This window comes from Lepidochelys kempii, chromosome 1 (genome assembly GCF_965140265.1).
Source record: "Lepidochelys kempii isolate rLepKem1 chromosome 1, rLepKem1.hap2, whole genome shotgun sequence".
Lineage (NCBI taxonomy): Eukaryota > Metazoa > Chordata > Testudines > Cheloniidae > Lepidochelys > Lepidochelys kempii.
Window position 1 is genome coordinate 100,980,266 of NC_133256.1, and position 17,993 is coordinate 100,998,258.

At 40.6% G+C, this 17,993-nt stretch overlaps 1 protein-coding gene across 8 annotated transcripts in view; it reads right to left on the bottom strand.

Moving 5' to 3' along the window:
- FGF14 (fibroblast growth factor 14) overlaps positions 1 to 17,993 on the bottom strand; it is a 607,804-nt gene that overhangs the window by 259,732 nt on the left and 330,079 nt on the right. Inside the window, exon 1 of one of the 8 annotated variants that reach the window (XM_073349229.1) lies at positions 10,946 to 10,973. The exons of the other annotated variants lie outside the window; for them this stretch is intronic. Coding sequence (XP_073205330.1) covers positions 10,946 to 10,958 — 13 coding nt within the window. The 5' untranslated portion in view covers positions 10,959 to 10,973. Of the gene's footprint in view, positions 1 to 10,945; positions 10,974 to 17,993 lie in introns of those variants that run through there. 8 annotated transcript variants of the gene reach the window in all.

A 17,993-nucleotide genomic window follows, 5' to 3' on the forward strand; every position in this document is an offset into this window, starting at 1 on the left:
ATCATCGCCCTAAAGCTACAACTAAGGTTATGGTACTTTCTGTCTGTCTTATTCCATCCTACACAGCAGTTTGAGGTACAAAGGATAACAAATTGTCTTCCGTATAAACAAGGAAACACAAAAATCAAATGCTGAGTGCCAGATAGGTCAGGCCACTGTAAGCATGCTGTTTCTGAGACATGGGTTGAGCCCATCACCTACGCACTGTTTCATTTCTATTGAAGAGAAATCTATGACACAGTTAAGATGCTATTTTCCTTCAAGACAGTCAAGAATAACTCAATTGAAATCAATGAAGTTCTACCTGTTTTTAAAATAATGGTCAGAGACAAGAATCAGGCTCTGTTAGTTTGGGATGCACTTCTCTGAGTATCTAGTATGGCTTTCTTCCTGCAGACACCCAAAGAGGTCCTAATATGTTGATGGTTTACCCTTTCTTGGACAGAAAGTTGTGAAGGTAATGCACTGCTCCCAAATTAACCTCTCTGCCATTTGACTATCAAGCCTAGAGCTAAGAGTTCTCTGTCTCTACAATTGCACAGTAGTGTTTTTAAAGGGCAGTGTGAAGGAATAAGGGATAGTATTATTTTGGGGTTAGGAGCCTGCAGCTTGCTGGCTAATTAGCTTCCCCCCTCCCTCTGCACCTGGGAAAAAGAAGGGCAACTTAATTGGCTGATCCTCATAAAAGGAGGAGCAGGAAATGGGAGAGGAGGCAGCAATACTGGCCAGAGGTTGGAGCAACTGCTGGGAAGAGCTGCTCCAAGACACAGAGGAACAGAAGGGAGATGGGGAAAGTCCTTTTTAGCACAAAGGGCTCTGAGGTAAGAGTCAGGAACATTGGGATGGTGAATTTGTGGGGTGAGAGACAGACTTGGGGGAAAGGACTAACTTGTACAGACTTTGTGGAAAAAGGCTGTGAAGCTTTGATCTTGTTTTCATTAAGAGGACTTGAAACAAAATCCACAGCAATTAATCAGATTGGAGACTACCCTGCCTAGATGGTGTGAGAGGGCCCTAGACAGTATTTCTCCAGGGAGGGAGCTGGATCTACAAGCACCAGGCTGGGTCCAACCCCTAAAGGGCACTACAAGGTAGGCCCAATCCTTCACAGACAGCCACCAGAGGAATCTTCCTCTCTCCCCGTTTATTAATTAGAATTATAAACCGCACAGAAAAGGAGAGGGGAAATGGAACTAATAAATCTATTAAGGCTAAAAGAAGAAACAGTTAGAAGTGGTTGAAAGCCACTATGCACTATATTCCCAGTAAAACAAAGATGACACTTATACAGGATAATTAAAATTATCAGTAGATAAAATTAGCTATAAGTACACCTCTGACAACCAAAAGTTGCATAAACACTATCTCTCATCCTGTCTTGTAACACTCGGCCTTCAGGGTTCTTTTCTAGATAATTTGGACTATTTCCCTCCTCTTGCTTATATGTTGAGAGGAGAATTTAGCAGTCAGGAGAGTCTAGTCCAAAAATTCTGGATACCTTAAAAAATTTCAAAACTTAAATATCCATCCTCAAACCCCACTCTTTCAAGTAGTGACTTTCACTAGGTGGAATAGAAAAGTTTATAAAAATAGCACATGGTGATTTGTGCAATAACATATCTACATTTCCTCTTCTAATTCCCTGTTCATGTCCTGAGGAATTTTTTTTTAAACAGTAGTTTTAGTCTCAGCAGACCATCACATCACCCCCTCTCCTGACGAAAATTCAAATACATCACAATTTAGCATGCTGTGTCAATTGCTCTCTAAAGAAGATTCAGAGACACAGCTAGTATACCACAAGTATTTTGCAACATCCTTCTGACACAATACTCTCATGTTCCAATTGGACTAAGACCCCTTTATAGTGAAGCCACCCACACTTAAAATACCATTTATCTATATTGCTTATATACAGAAATGAACTGTAGCACTAAATGTTAGAGATGGTCACCATTTCCCTATAAGGTAAGGATTACTTTTGACACGTTAATGCTGGGAAATTGAGAGGGACAGATCTCTGTACCATTTGTGGAAAAGAACACTGCCAAACCTTCATGTCCTGATTTTTAGTTAAATGTCCAACCTTCACATCAAAGAGTAATAAATATAACGATATAACACTTGCAGATTTACTCCAGAGTGAACATGTTTCCCCTAGGGACTGAGAAAATGTGATTTTTCTTGACTGCTTTGCAAACCCATGTGGTTTCCTTTTTAGCAGACAATTCTGTTGAACATTACAGTGTCATGTCTGTGCAGAAAAATTATTACAAAAAATAATGATACTGTTAAGAGCAGTGGAATAAAAGTAATTAACTTTTCTCTAAATGCCAGCAGGAAGAGTCATGGATATAAAACGGCTCGATCTTAATTAGCTCTCTATTATATTATTTCATATTTTTCTACAACACCAAGTCATTATCTAATTAAAATAGTTTTAGGGACTGATTTTCTAGCATGATGCGACAGCTTTGCTCCACACTGCAGTGTGTACTTGGCCTTAAGCCACCACAGCTGGCCCAGAAAGGTCATTCCATTGAAAGGATGATCTTCCGATGGTATAAGCTGGTGCAGGAGCACTTCCCTCTCCATGTTGATATGGCGGCAGGGAAAAAAATGAGATTTGTGTCCTGGACACATCTATGTTATGTCAATCCATAAATTAGAGCAAACCTCAGGCTGGTCTATCCTACTACAGTGGGTCCAGCCTTGAACAGCAGCAGCACCAGAATTGGATGAGTGAAAGGATGAGCTTTAAGCCAGATTTGCGCACACATGCTCCATATGGATCAGTTGGATGTCAGGATCTGGCCCTTAATAGTCAGTTTTCAATAGGAGTACAAGCTGGTTACTGACTGACCTTTTTTTTTTTAATTGTACTAGAGAAAGATTCTGTGTGTCATGGAAGAAGTAATACGCTTTTAGTTGGAAGTGTAATGTCAAACTTTGACATTACACTTTTGTAACTAAAATCTTATTACATTTGTTCCATAATTCATCAATGCAATATTGAATTTGAAAACATTATGACTTTCTGTAACTTATTCATGCAGCTGTACCACCTTGAGCCGTGATCTCATAAGCCAAGCCAGGTCAAGTCTCATCAATATTTTGATGGGAGGTCACCACGGAATACCTACTGAGTGACAGAAAGGGGTGATGATTCACTGGATGGCAAGCTTACTTCTAAGTTAGTAGTGAATCAATAACCCAGAACAGTGCTGGAGGGGAAAACTGCTTCAGAAGACAGCATATTTCAGATCCAAGGTCTTGACCACATGTGGTCCCCATGGCACACTTTGCTAAGTGCCCAGGCTAAATTCCACTTTTTAATTATATTTTTGCTTACTTCATTTCACGTTGAAGTTTAAACCTGATAAGGTATTTTCCACTTTCTCTCCCCAACTATGATGCTGCCAATTTGTACCATTTTAATTAGGCGGTGACAGAGTAGTGAGCCTCATGGATCTAAATATAGATTAGAACATCTGCTGTGCGATGTGGGAAACTTTGGATGAACTGTCAGTTCAAACACTACACAGCAGTGTGCTGCACAATGCTGTTCTATTCTGAAAATAAACCACTGAAAAAATTGCATTGTGAGGTTCTGTGTTTATTGTATCTCAGTGGCTCCTGTATCACAATTTTCTCAGTTTATCAGTTAAAAAAGGGGAGGAGTTCCCCTGAACTTCCAGCCTGCAAGCAAACTGTAGTTTGTAAAGCTGGACTCCTTCTGGCCTATGCATCATCACCACTAGTCAAGGGTTTGCAACCAGAGTTTAGGTCACAATTCTTCTTACATTACTTGAGCGGGAATAGAATCCAACTTGTTCTTTCATCGTTGTCTCAGCTATGCAGTGCCACCTGGTCATAAAAGTAACACTCTGATTGCATCCAGTAGTTTTGTTGAATAAAAAAGGTGATGATTTCCCCCCAGTTATTCTCTATCAAATGCAACTTTTTTACATTGTATAAAAGCTAAAAGGGAGGACTGAATGGCTCTGATCACTGGTAATGGGATTCAGACCTCTCTCATTTAGTTCACCCTTCAAATTCAGCTCAGCTAAGCAGTGACCAAGAGTCACTACCATCCGACATAACTTTGTTTGGTACATCATCTTTCATTCAAACTCTTCCCCAAAATACTTTACCAAATTAGACAATATGAGACCAGAAGGTAATGTTAGTATAAGTTACAGCAAACAGAAAGGTAAGACATTATATTATACCATCAATTATAAGGCTAATAAATAGGGAAAATTACATACCACTGTTTGTGGTTGTTGTAGTCCTTCCTCTTCTTCCTTCCTACAAAACAAGATTCCATACAGCAAGCGTTATAGCTCTACCTACTGGGAAGCAGGAGGCAAAAAGACTCTCAGCACAGAATGTATTTTTATATGGTAATATTCCACTCATTCCACCCTTAGTCATTGAAAAAGTAAGGCACAAACTTTGCAGAATTAGGATGCATATCATTATGTATAAAGCCAGGATTATGTAAGAGGGGAAGCAGGGAAGAAGGTAAAATGGGAGAAGAGAGACTAAGACAAACACAATTACTAGTATGTAATTTTGCATTTTTGTATGCCCCCTCTTCTCCCATCCTACAAAACAAGAGTCCATACAGCAAGCAGATGTGGCAAAGAATGAAAATAAGGAGGTGCCTTCCTTTAAGTGGTACTCTTCAACCAAAATCATCTGTGTAAGAATGAAGCAGGCACCATATACCAGTCCTGCATATATCAGACGTTGCTGTCTAAATTCTGTTTGCCCAGGAGACTGAAGTGTCTCTAGTACACTGTCCAGAACAGAGACTGGTTACATTTTGGTAGGGATTATTGAGATAGTCTTCACTGCACCACGCAACGCTTGTTATAAAAAGCTGCTAAAATCTTATTTTTTTCATAGCAGCAAACAAAATTTTCTTAGAATTTCAAAGAGGCTTTGTCTGGGATAAAGAAAATTTGATAGCCCTCTTAAATCTAAATAACAATCCATGTCCAGTCTGGGTCTTGGGAAAAGGGATTTACATGAGAGTCTTACAACTTACGGGATGAAGTCCAGATGTAACTCAAACAACTTTGTCTGGAAATATCTGCAAATAAGTCACTTCAATAAACAGTGAACTCCATCTATGTATCTGCTAGCAGAGAAAGTGGCAACTAAATAAAAGCCACTTAAGTAGAAAGCAAATGAAAGCGCTCAAAATGAGGCCTGGAAGATACTTTCAAAAGAAGGCAGATGTGTGAAATAAAGAATATGGGATACTGGAGAGTGGAAATGGAAGTGCTGAGTTCAAGAGCCTTCTTGAATCCGGAGACCTTTTCTCAGGGAGAGAGGGAGGAGGAAAAAAAAAAAAAGAAGAAGAAATCAGGAGCTTATTGAAAAGAGTAATTAACAAGCAAGATCTTCTTCAGAGACTACCTGTTAACACAACTGCTCTAAACAAAGAAGCACAAAAACCAAAAATAGGCAAACTATAATGCCTGGCAATGGAAGATGACATGGCATTGGAGAAATATGATAGAATTACTATAAACCAACCAGTAAGGACAGATTAGGTTTTAGAGGTGTCCAAGTAGCACTATACCTAAAAGATTCCTCAAAATCTAATGAAACACATATTTGAATGGAGAGGACCACATACTTACCTCTGTTTAGAAACCAATTCCAAATCATAAGAACACTGACGTACAAGCACAGTTCTTCTACTAGTTTCCTTCTCAGAAAAAGACCGAAGAGGTAAGTAAGCCTAATAAAACCGTTAAAAGGGGAACCTTCAACTCCTCACTTATAACCGGGTCAAATGTCACAACAAGCCAAGGTCTAGAGAAGCAATTTCTTGACATTTAAAAAACTTGCCCCTTGGAACAGCTGGTTCTAGATCATATAACAGGAGAGGCTACTCTTAATAAAAATCCTAAATTACTCCCGGAAATAGCTGTTTACCATTATTATAGCGTGTGTGTGTGTAATATATAAAAATATTAACTATAATAAATAGGAACTATTTAGTAACTATGCCACTAACGAATAGTAATTAAGTTCAACAGCTTTGGGAGAGAGATTGTAGCAAGAGTTAGCAGTGAGACACTAAACTTTACAAAGGGGAATTAACAACCAAAAAAAGGCGAGGAAGGGGGGGCACAGAATGAAAATAACGACCCAACAGTCTAATGCAAGGAGTTAGACTCCTTGTGAAAGCTACTTAAGAATACTACAGCTAAGTCATACCTGTAAACAAAAAAACAAGCAGGAGGGCTAGGGAGAAAAGCAATACGGTTAAAAGGCAAGGTTCAAGACATTGTTTGAGGAAAAACAGATATCCCTTAGAAAATGGAAATTCAAGACCAGTAAAGATAATAGGAAGGAGAAAGCAAAACGTAATGGAAATGTGGCATGTTAAGAGGCAAGCTGAAGAGTACATAGCCCAATATATAGAGAAAAATCTAAGAAATGTATCAGAAGCAGGAAGGTAGCTGCAAGAGAATCAGTGTATCCTCTGGAGAAAGAGTATTTAAGTACATTGCAAACAAGCAAAATGATTTCTTTGCCTCAGTGTTCACTACAGGACATGCTGTGGAACAACTCTTTTCAGATAATATAGAGCAGTGAGGGGCAACCTGTGGCCCGTGGGCCACATACAGCCCATCAGGGTAATCTGATTGCGGGCCGCAAGACATTTTCCTGGCATTGACCATCCTCAGGCATGGCCCCCCGCAGCTCCCAGTGGCCACAGTTCGCTGTTCCCAGCCAATGGTAGCTGTGGGAAGCGGTAGCCAGCATGTCCCTGCGGCCTGCAGCTCCCATTGGCTGGGAATGACGAACCACAGCCACTGGGAGCTGCGGGGGGGCTGTGCCTAAGGATGGTCAATGCCAGGAAAATGTCTTGCGGCCCGCAATCAGATTACCCTGATGGGCCACAGGCTGTCCAGCACCGATATACAGGAATTACTTCCAAGGATTGAGATGTCGAGAGAGACTTGTTGAAATAAAATAATAAACTATGAAGTGACCAGTCACTAATTTAACTGAAGCCATTAGGGAAAAAGACCTGGACATCATTGTGACCAACTCAATGAAAATATTTGTGCAATGTTCAGGAGTGGTCAGAAAAGCAAACAAAATGTAGGGTTCCTAAACAAGAGGACAGAAAATATTGAAATTATTATACTATCATATACATCAGTGGTACGCCCTTCCCTGGAATACTGTGTTTCATTCTAGTCATGCTCTCTCAAAAGGAATATAACATAAAGAAAGGAGGTTAAAAGGTGAGGGATGGAAAATTATCAAGGCATGGGAAGACTTCTGTAAGAGAAGAGACTGAAAATTTCAAAACTGGTTTAGTTTTTACAGAAAGGAAATGATTAAGATATACTTTATAATAAATAGTACAGAGAAGGTAAATTTACCTTTTCTCATAATCCTAACACAAGGGGACATTCAATGAAAAGGAAAGGCAACAGATGTAAAACTGATCATGATTTTTAACAGAATCCATAATTAACCTGGGAAACTCATTGCTGCAAGTTACCCTGGAGGCCATGAGCTTAATAGGCTTTTTGTTTAAAATAGACATTTATCTGAATCATCAGAACACCCACAGTTACATTAGGATACTTAATATTAGCATATAATCCCCCAGGGGATAAACCAACAGCTAAGTGATGGAAATCAGAAAGAAACTCTCCTATGAGCAGGTTATTCCATAATTGTGCCCAGAAGGAGGTGCAAGAAACCCCACAGAAGCCCCTGGGACTGAGCACAGGCAAAGAGAATACTTGACCAGATGAAACACTGGGTTAGCAATCCCAGTGCTCCAAGTGACCAATGTGTAACACTTCTTGCTCATGTCCAGATATTGTTACTGAAGGTAGAAAATCTTTGCTCAGAAACTAGCCTGTAGCACCCTTGAAGCCAAAACAAAATAGATGGGGCTGTTGAAGGGAATGGACTGTGGAGCAGCAGATCCAGATGAAATGTGATTCTCCATGGAGAGGCATAACTTCTCTGCTTCTGGGTGAAGATGGCTGTTCATTGTACCCTCTTGACTGATAGCATAAGCTACAGCATCACAACTATCACATCCAACTGTATGACTACTATGTTCACTTGAAGATGAAATGCAGTACCTGTACAGGGTTCAATTTTTGTTCAAAATGCAAAATAGCATAATAGATGCAGGACACTGGAACAGGGTAGCCAGAGACAACTTGGGAAAGGGAATAACAGTTATCAACCTGGGCAGATGAAGGTCCCTGTTCACCTAATGCCCAGTCCTGCTCCCACTGAAGTCATTGCCAAAATTCCAGTTGTCTTTAACAAAGAGGATTGAGACAAAGAAGAGAGAAGGAAAATCTACCTCCCCTAAGAGGAAAGATCTCAAAGAAACTACAATGTAGCAGAGAATCTATATGTAAGAGACATCTCAAGTGCACTAAATGTGGAGAAAGCTTAATTTCGAGCTTAACTCTTATTAAATATCAAATACTTAAGACAGAAACCGTAGCATCCTGACTGCATCCAGGATCACACAGAGACAGAACAACCATTGAGAAGGGATTAAACACAAATTCTCCTTGTGACAGAAAAGAATTGATAGGTAAAATGAGAGGAAAAATACGCAAAGTTACAGGCAGACTAAGTCCTGATAAAAAAAGGAGTCCAAGTAAAGTAGAAAAATAAAATTGGTGGTGTGTGTATAAATATATAAATAAAATCCTCTTCTGGCAAAGGAGGGTTGTCAGTCTTGCTAGGACTTAGTAAAGACTTTGGAGGCTGATGGCTGGCCAAAAAGAAGGGTCAGAATTTGCATTTTTGTAAGAACTTGAAAGAGAAAGTTTGATACTTCAGTACTAAATGTGTCTGTGATAGGGTGAGGGAAGTTATCCCCTACCAGCATGGATGCTGGAGTCACTGCGCACACAGAGGGGAGTGGAGAAACAACAGGGACAGGTCCATGCCATATGGGGACAGGTTCTTGAAAACCAGCAGAGACTGTGGGAAATCCAAATGTATATACAGGTCTATTTGCTTTGGGTGTAGGGACAAGGGTCATATCAAGAGGCACATGGAAAAGGAGGAGAGCCAGGAAAAAAGGCAAGGGACTGAGGCAAGGGAGAAAAGGAGAGCCAGAGTCCCATAAGGACCCCATAAGAAAGGTAGAGAAAGCCACGAGGCAGGTGAGACTGGGAGTGGGGAGGGGAGAGGAGAAAGTCCCTGTATTTCTCAACTTCTTCCCTGGAGTTCTAACAGTGAGATGAACCACAAAACAGGAGTGAGGGTGCTAGGGGATTCAGGGGAACAAGTGAACCAGCTGGCAGAAAAGACATTAGCTGCAGAGCATAAGAACAGCCATGCTGGGTCAGACCAAAGGTCCATCTAGCCTAGTATACTGTCTTTCAACAGTGGCCAATGCCAGGTGCTTCAGAGGGAATGAACAGAACAGGTAATCATCAAGTGATCGATGTCCTGTCACCCATTCCCAGCTTCTGGCAAACAGAGGCTAGGCCTTGCAAGGGGTCATGAGGGACCTAGAATCCCAGAGAGAAAAGTTTAGAAGTGGTACGGAGGAATGGGACAGGCTGAAGCTTATGGTCAGGGGCCTAAGACAAGAAAGGGATGACCTGAGAGTCCAGCTGCAGCACATGTGGGGTAGGTGATTTAGAGTAGAATACCTGCCCACCCCTGGGTTACAGTCTTGAGGGGAAGGGTGTGTGATGGGGTGGCCACGAACAGGGGTGTCGGCCTTAAGAGTTAATCCCCAGAGTGACCAGGAGAAGGCACCAGCACAACAGTGAGTGGAGCAGCCTGTGACAGTGGCCTAGACAGTCACATATTCTCACTCCCCTGAGGAGAATGGACTGCAAACTTGCTGAAATTATAGACAGACCCATCTAGTAAAGCAAAGAAAGAGCTGAACAGGTTATTTAATTACTATGAGGCAGGCAGAATTGATGAAATGTAGTCAAACAGAGGCACTATTTCCGCACAACTAACCTTTATGGGAGCAGATGATTCATTAGCATGCACTTCCTTCTGTTGGAAACCCAAACTAGAGCTGACATTTGGGGGTGGGGGGGAGAAGGAAGGAAGCTCTTAGATAAAAGTACACCTGAGGATTGCAGCATGGGACTGTATTTCTTGTTTCCAGGGCAATGGTAATGTTGACTCTGATGTCCCTGACCTGCTTGTGAAGTCTTTCCTGAAGAGATTACAGCCATTGACAGCAGCTTCTGATTTCTCACTCAAATTCCCTTTATTTCTACATATCTGATTTACCTTGGATATCCCAGTAGACCTAGCAGTCAGGCTACATCACAGATGATAGCAGCTTTCTGTCAAATACTTGATACCTGCCCAGATTAATCATAGTCAGGGCTGAATGCTACAAATACACAATCTGAAAAGAAGGCCAGGTTTATCTGCATAATTCTGCTAACATGACTACCAATTCTAAGGGCCACAAAAAAAATGTCACATTGCATCCACCTTACCTCCAACTGGACCTAATTCCTAAGGCATCCTGAGAAGACTTGCTGAAGGTGAGCGCCATATTGCTAAATTCAGGGGCTCCCATCTCAGATTTAGGCAATGGAAGCTCTATTTTTGGAGTTGCCAACATTCTGGATGTTCAAAATCACTAGAATTTTCACTAGGAAGTTCCTTCAGAACAAAGCTCCCTCACACAGAAATTACCTCCAGACCTATGTGAAATTGTCATCCAGGAGATCAGATCCTCAGGATCACTATTCCCCCTAACATGGGTCCCACAGGGATGAACAAGGAAGGTAGTTAGGAGCTCTGAACCAAAAGCAAGAGGGCAGGAACAGGAAGTCTCAGAGGAAAAGTGATGGATGGGCAGGGATGGTGTCCCTAGCCTCCGTTTGCCAGAAGCTGGGAATGGGTGACAGGGAATGGATCACTTGATGGTTACCTGTTCTGTTCATTCCCTCTGGGTCACCTGGCAGTGGCCACTGTCGGAAGACAGGATACTGGGCTAGATGGACGTTTGGTCTGACCCAGTATGTCCGTTCTTTTGTTCTTATGAACAGGAATTATTTGTCTGAAAGGGAACCAGAAGTTCAGTCACTAGAAAGCCTGTTCTAAGGCTGGGGCATCATCCAGTTAGCAGGGAATGAAAGGGCACTGGGAGGTGCTACAATATAGGAGACCAAACAGTCGTAAAAGCTAAAAGGAGAGAGAGCCCAGTAGGCACATGCAGGAACATCTTTTTGCTATGGAGAGCATGGCATAAGTCAGAACATTAAAAAAATAGTCATGATCTTGTGGTGATGACAATGTGACAGATGAACCTCACACGGTGGCCTAAGTAAAAAAACCAGAAATTCCTTGTATAGAAACAGTGTGTGGGCTTCCTGAGCCTGGTATTTATAGTTGAATGGAGGGAAGAGGACAACCCAAGTTCCATGCCCTCAACTGAAGAGAAATGTACAAGGTAATAAAGGAAACTTGATTTCCCCAAGACCTATACTGTGAGGAAGGGAAAGAAAAGTGTGAGTGCAGACCTGCAGCTCCTGGAGGAGTTGGAGACAGCTACCAGATTTAGCTCTATGCACTAATTTACTGGGCTGTATCAGGGATTAAGCAACACGCACATTTTAACTACCCTAAAGAGAAGAGACCTTCAAGGGGCTGGAATGGCAGGAGGTTCCCAAAGATACAGGTCAACCTGTGACATGGGAGCCAGTATCAGCAGGGGATGTTTCAAAATTAATGTTTCCACCCCTCTAATTTAAGGGATTCTTTGCACTTTCTCACTCACCGACCCCGCAGCATGTATGTCCTCCTTTACGTCTTCCTTCTTTTGAGAAACAAACAGGCAAAATAGGATTAGTCACAAAACTGCAGAGAACTGAGAGACAAAAGGCAAGAACAGACTGAAGTAACATGGAGTCTGACTATTTATAGGTTTCAGAGTAGCAGCCGTGTTAGTCTGTATTCGCAAAAAGAAAAGGAGTACTTGTGGCACCTTAGAGACTAACCAATTTATCTGAGCATAAGCTTTCGTGAGTTACAGCTCACTTCATTGGATGCATTCCACCTCCTTGAATGACATTTTTTTGTTACTGCTACAATGCTTGCTGTATGAAATAATATTTTGTAGGAGAGGAGAGGAAGACGGATACAAAGGTAAAGTTTTAAAATGAGATTGACAAACAGAGTAAATGAAGTGAATGGGAAGGCTGTTTGGTTCCCTATCTATCCACCAAAGATACCTCATGGGCAGTGATACTGCAAACTTCCCCAATATCATCCAGATATATTTTCACTAGCGGGCGGGACTCCATCTAAGACAGAAAATGCAGTTTTGCTCTTCAGTCATTGACCTCTGTGCTGATGCTACCAACAAAAATTCAATTGACTGTCTATTGTGGTGGTAGCTTTTGTGATGTGAAATAAAATTGAAACTAACACATTTCATAGAGCACCCCTAAACAGCCTTCATGTGATCAGACCTATTTGTTCCCATTATCATGAGCCCAATTTTAACTAGTAACCAAGAGGTGAAGAAGACTCGGTATCCCATTATCAATCTCTTTTGCATCCTGACCTCTAGAGCCTATTGCTTTTACATGCAGATCTCCAGAAATGATTTTGCATTATCAAATCAGTGTTCTGCTACGAATCCAGGATTATATCAACATGTGCAAATGAACATTTTCTATAATGTTCAAAATGAGTATATCAAATATTGTAGACATAATAACAAGGGACCAAATTCATTGACGTTAGTGGAGTTACAGCCTGGATGAATTGGGCTCAAGGACTAAATTTACAGTGGCAAGGGTTACAATATGTGTATTTTACCATATCATGGAATGTATGTACTATATAGACATTTCACAGTTGCAATAAAAAGTGTACCGAATTATTTTGGACCCAACAATTTTAGTAGCTATCCAATTACTAAAATACACTTTGACATAAACAATAGTAAAATTACTAGGTATATGCATATATGGCGGCATAATTAATAAGTATTTCTTAGAGCAATTGAAATAATCATCCATTGTTCTGCAAACTGGCATGGCCCAACTAACTATATTGTCTGTAAAAGGAAGTAATTTAATCAATGTCATTTATTTTCTTTTTGCTATTCTGTACTATTATAAAGCCAGTAAAGAATGGGGGCTAATTGCATCATAAACAGTCACATGTGGAAAAGATCACATTTCTTATTATCATGCTATCTGTGTGCTTGGTGCTTTAAAGAGAGGGAGCAAAACTCACCACGCCCATTCTAAAGAGTATATCTAGGTTAACTATGACATGACACTGATATTGGGTGGTGAGATGTGTGGAGTTTTACAAAAATAAGATTGTGCATATTCATAAAGCAGGCTTAACCAGGAAACGTCAAAATAAAGCTCTCTCAATAGATTTGTTTTATATGGCTACTTAATGAAAGAAACATGCTACAATGACGAATGGGAAAGAGATTAACTTTACTTGTCCGATTTTATGAGCATAATGATTGCCTTTTGTTGTAAGTCTGTACAGTGCCTAGCACTATGGGGTCCTTGTCTATGACTGGGGCTCCTAAGTGCTACCCCAACACACACAATTAATAAGAACTCACAGATTTCATTTTACAGTTTCTGCTATTGTGGACCTCCCTCTCATTTCTATGAAAAAGCACAAGTTGTTCTAAATTCTGCCTTAATGTAAAGGATTGTTATTTTCTTTTGTTAATATGCCATAGCACCCTTAAGTTAAGTTAATGTTTTTGTTTGAAAATACACAAAGTGTGAAATTCTTCCTAGAGCAAAGGCCCAACACAAAGCCCTCTGTACTGCTTGAGCCCCACGTAGGATAATGGCCAGTGAGAGAGACGAAAAAGGGAAAGCAGAACCAAGGCCTTTGTGGGAGGCCTTTTCTGTAAGGAGATATTTTAGTATATTTTAGTAATGTGCCACTTTTTCATTCTTCCTTCTCATTTGGATTTTTCTCTCCTTTCACTCCACTTCTGTTTCTTAAACTGTCCCATGACATTATATAACACCCCCACACCCTAATATATACTGACAATCTTTGTAAATGTCAGTTTTTCTTCATGTGGCTCTCTGATTTCCACTGCGCCTACCTTTTTGTTAGGGCAGGCTATGCCAATTAGGAGATATAGCTAGTTTGGCTGGTGTGGTGTTTTGATGTTGCTTGTAATTATTAGAATTGGGAGCACTGGCTGTTGGGAGTCTGAAAGGACAGGAAACAGGAAGGAGGGGGGAGGAGTTGAAGAGGCTGAGGGAGAGCTACTGAGGGTACAGCAGCAGCTTGGAAAAGAGGTTTCCACTTTAAAAAATTAAGTCGTGTTGAAGTTTGTTAGTACCTTGTTAGTACCTTGCTACTACAACAGCTGGTTCTGGTGGTAAACAGTCTCAGTTCTACAGGGAAGTAGAGCTGTAGGCTGCTTATTTTGGGGGGTTGATTCAAGTTTCCTTTAATCATTCACTTGCACTCAAACTATTTTTTTACTCCAAAAACTCTCAAACACATGATGTTGTACCACAACGGTCTGGATTCAGGATTGTTATTTTCTACCCTCCCACTCTCTCTGCACACCAGACAATGTGTAACAGGCCTCTTTAACTTAAATATTTGTGGGTACATCCAGTTTACAAGCAGAAGTCTACACAATTACATTATTCCCAATCTTCTAAATAGTTGCTGCTCTTACCTAGACGTCTCCAGAAGGGAACTATAGACAAAAAAGAAACTTTTAGGCAGTTTTCAATGGAAGTTGGGGACCTACCAGCCATTTCTGCCTTTTAAAATATCCCCTTACTGTTTTTAAACAATTAAACAAAAACTACAACACTTGTAACAGCATGACTCACTTTTGTAAGAGATCAGAGGGGTAGCCATGTTAGTCTGGATCTGTAAAAGCAGCAAAGAGTCCTGTGGCACCGTATAGACTAACAGACGTATTGGAACATAAGCTTTCGTGGGTGAATACATGCATCTGACGAAGTGGGTATTCGCCCACGAAAGCTTATGCTCCAATACGTCTGTTAGTCTATACGGTGCCACAGGATTCTTTGCCGCTTTTGTAAGATACTATTTAATACTCAATCTACTATAAAATTGTAGTGGCTTTGGGCCAGATTTTGAAATCCTTGTTCACACCATTCTATTAGAGTGGAAGGAAAATGGATTCTAATATAGGCTGTTTCTGATTTCTTTGAAATAATAGTCACATTCCTACAGAGCAGTGAGCAGGGATACTAAAACACATATTCTGGATTTTAGATGCTGGACCAGATTGTGCTCACCAAGATAAATTCAGAATATACCATTAAAGAGTTACTAAAAGCAGAATGTGACCCACGGTAATTACCGAGTGTGCAAACAGAACAAAGTTCTTCCTTTGTGCAGCAAGAGATTAACCCAGATCATCTCTAATCCATTCAGGAAAATCCTTTCACCTGCTTGTCATTACTGGTTATATTACTTAGGCTCAGTCTCATTGTTTTGAGGAGTAGTCTCATTTCAAACCCATTACCTCATTTTCACAGCCCTTGATAGTAAATGGATTATGTAAAAAAGCCTTTCATATTAAATGATCCCCAGATGGAAAGGCTTAAAAAGCACAAAGTGGCTATAGGATTTCAGACCCCCCAATCCTGCCAATGCTGCAGATTCAAGTTGCCAGGCACACCAACGTGATAACCAGACAGAGTCTAAACTAACTGCTGCAGAGTCTAAACTAACTGCTGCAAAGTTGTTGGGAGAAGGAGAACTCAGACAAATGAATGCTTCATTTACATGATTCCTGATTCTCAGGAATATCACTCACACTCTTAGGACTATACATCTTGTGGAATTTCTACATTGTTAGAGAACCAGAAACAACTGTGGACACACGGTTGAAGGAAAAGGTCCAGGCAATATTTAAAAAAATATATAGACATATGTTTACTCCGGAGTGTTAAAAAGGAGGGAATAATATCACACCCACCTCACCCAGTCCCTAGTTTCTAAAGTGGTAGGACACTTGCCAGTCTGCTTCAGGGTCTGCACCCTCCCCTTCATAAACTTTCTGAGGGGGGAGAAGAGGAGAGACGTATTTTTCCATCTCCATTGCTAACCTGTCAACTAGAAAAAGCCCAATCACTTCAGCCCAGAGCCTCATTCAAATTCTTCCAAGTGGCGAATGTTCAGTCAGGCAGGGAGAATCCATTACTGAGTTCAGATGTCAAGGCCTCTGATACCATCCCGAGAACATGACTCGAATAGTCTGACCTTGAGAAGAACCCAGCTCTGGATTTAACACAGCATTCTATAGTCACTAGAGGGGAAAATCAACCCCTCTGAAAGTGAAACAGTCTCTTGCTGCCAAGCTACCATGAGAAAAATACACTCCATGCATCTGATGAAGTGGGTTTTAGCCCACAAAAGCTTATGCCCAAAAATATTTGTTAGTCTCTAAGGTGCCAAAAGAACTCTCGTTGTTTTTGCTGATACAGACTAACACGGCTACCACTCTGAAACTTCTCAACTGGGTGAGCCATGAAGATGCAGCAAGGCGGAAGAATGTTTAAAAACCAAAGGTTTGCCAGTTTATAAGTAAAGCGATGAAATAAAGAAAAACATGAGTAAAAAAATAAAACATTTATCAAACAATTGCAAGGAAACAAGAACCCAGACTGTAAGCCCTTCTTTCTATAAATAATCATTATACAAATAATCTCACTGATAACAGATGGATTACTCACAGGAGTTAGGATTTGCAGGATTAGAGACCTAGTTTATTATTTTCATAACACGCATATGCCACCCTGCCATTTTCTCCTCTCTTTTAATTCAGAAAATCGAGGCACACGATTGAAGCATGTTTAGAACTAAAGTTCTTTTATTACATACTACATCAGATGTAGTTTCTACCTCAAACACAGTATGTGTTTGGGTTTTTTACACTTGCGCAAAGATTTCATCAGGACGTTCATCAGAGGCACACTCATTCCAAATCATCATGAGTAACACTGAACTTGTAAGGACAATGAAAGCAAGTAGACTACAGACTGAAAGGTAGCACTAATTAATACTAAATTGTAAGCAGTTCTTTAGAAATGCCATTACATATTGAACTATTTTTTTAATTGAGTTGACAGTGATATTCTGCTGAATAACAAAAGAAAAAGTAATAATTTGTCAACACCATCTATTGTCAACCGATATACAGTTTAATGAATAGCAACGGACATCAGGCCACAATTCTAGCACACACTGTCTTGATTCAACCCTGTTGACAATGCAGTATATAATTTAGTTAAATTATTCATTCAAAATTTACCATCTTTCCCTCTAGAAAATATGAGACTTCCAAATTCCACCTTGTTAGCCATTTTTCACAATGTTCTTGATGAGATGAGATAAAACACTCCCAGTTTTTATGGTAGCACAGATTTAAATCCATTCATATTTGCTTACATTGCTTAGTAAATTCCTTGCTTACTAATACTCATTCTTGAACTTGTGTCTCTGAAATGGCTACAATTCCAGTTAAGAGACAGTATTTGAGACTGTGGCATGATGAACATGTGCAAAGTTCTCAGTCCAAAGGCAAAACGATTAGCTTATACATAGCCATCTGCAATCCAAGCAAGTATATGTGTTTGCCTACCTCTGCTTTGGCTTGCTTTACAATTTCTTCCTAGGCAACTATCTATGGATGGTGCATGATAGAAAAGTTGGCCATCTCAGCTGTTGTCAGATGGTGTAGCAGGACACCCTCCCACCTCAGGTGGCACCAAGGCACCTGCCAACTAATGGCAGCCTTCCCTTCTTAGGAGGGATGCTATTGATCAGTCCTTATGCTTTTAAGTGGGGTCAGGCAGGCAGGCGATAACCCATAGAAGGTGGTAACAGGCTGAAGCAGGCCTCTTCCTTCTCAACCTCAATCCTGTCACTAGCAGAAGCGTGTTGTACCCTTGGCAAGTCTCTCCTCACACTGTCATGCACAT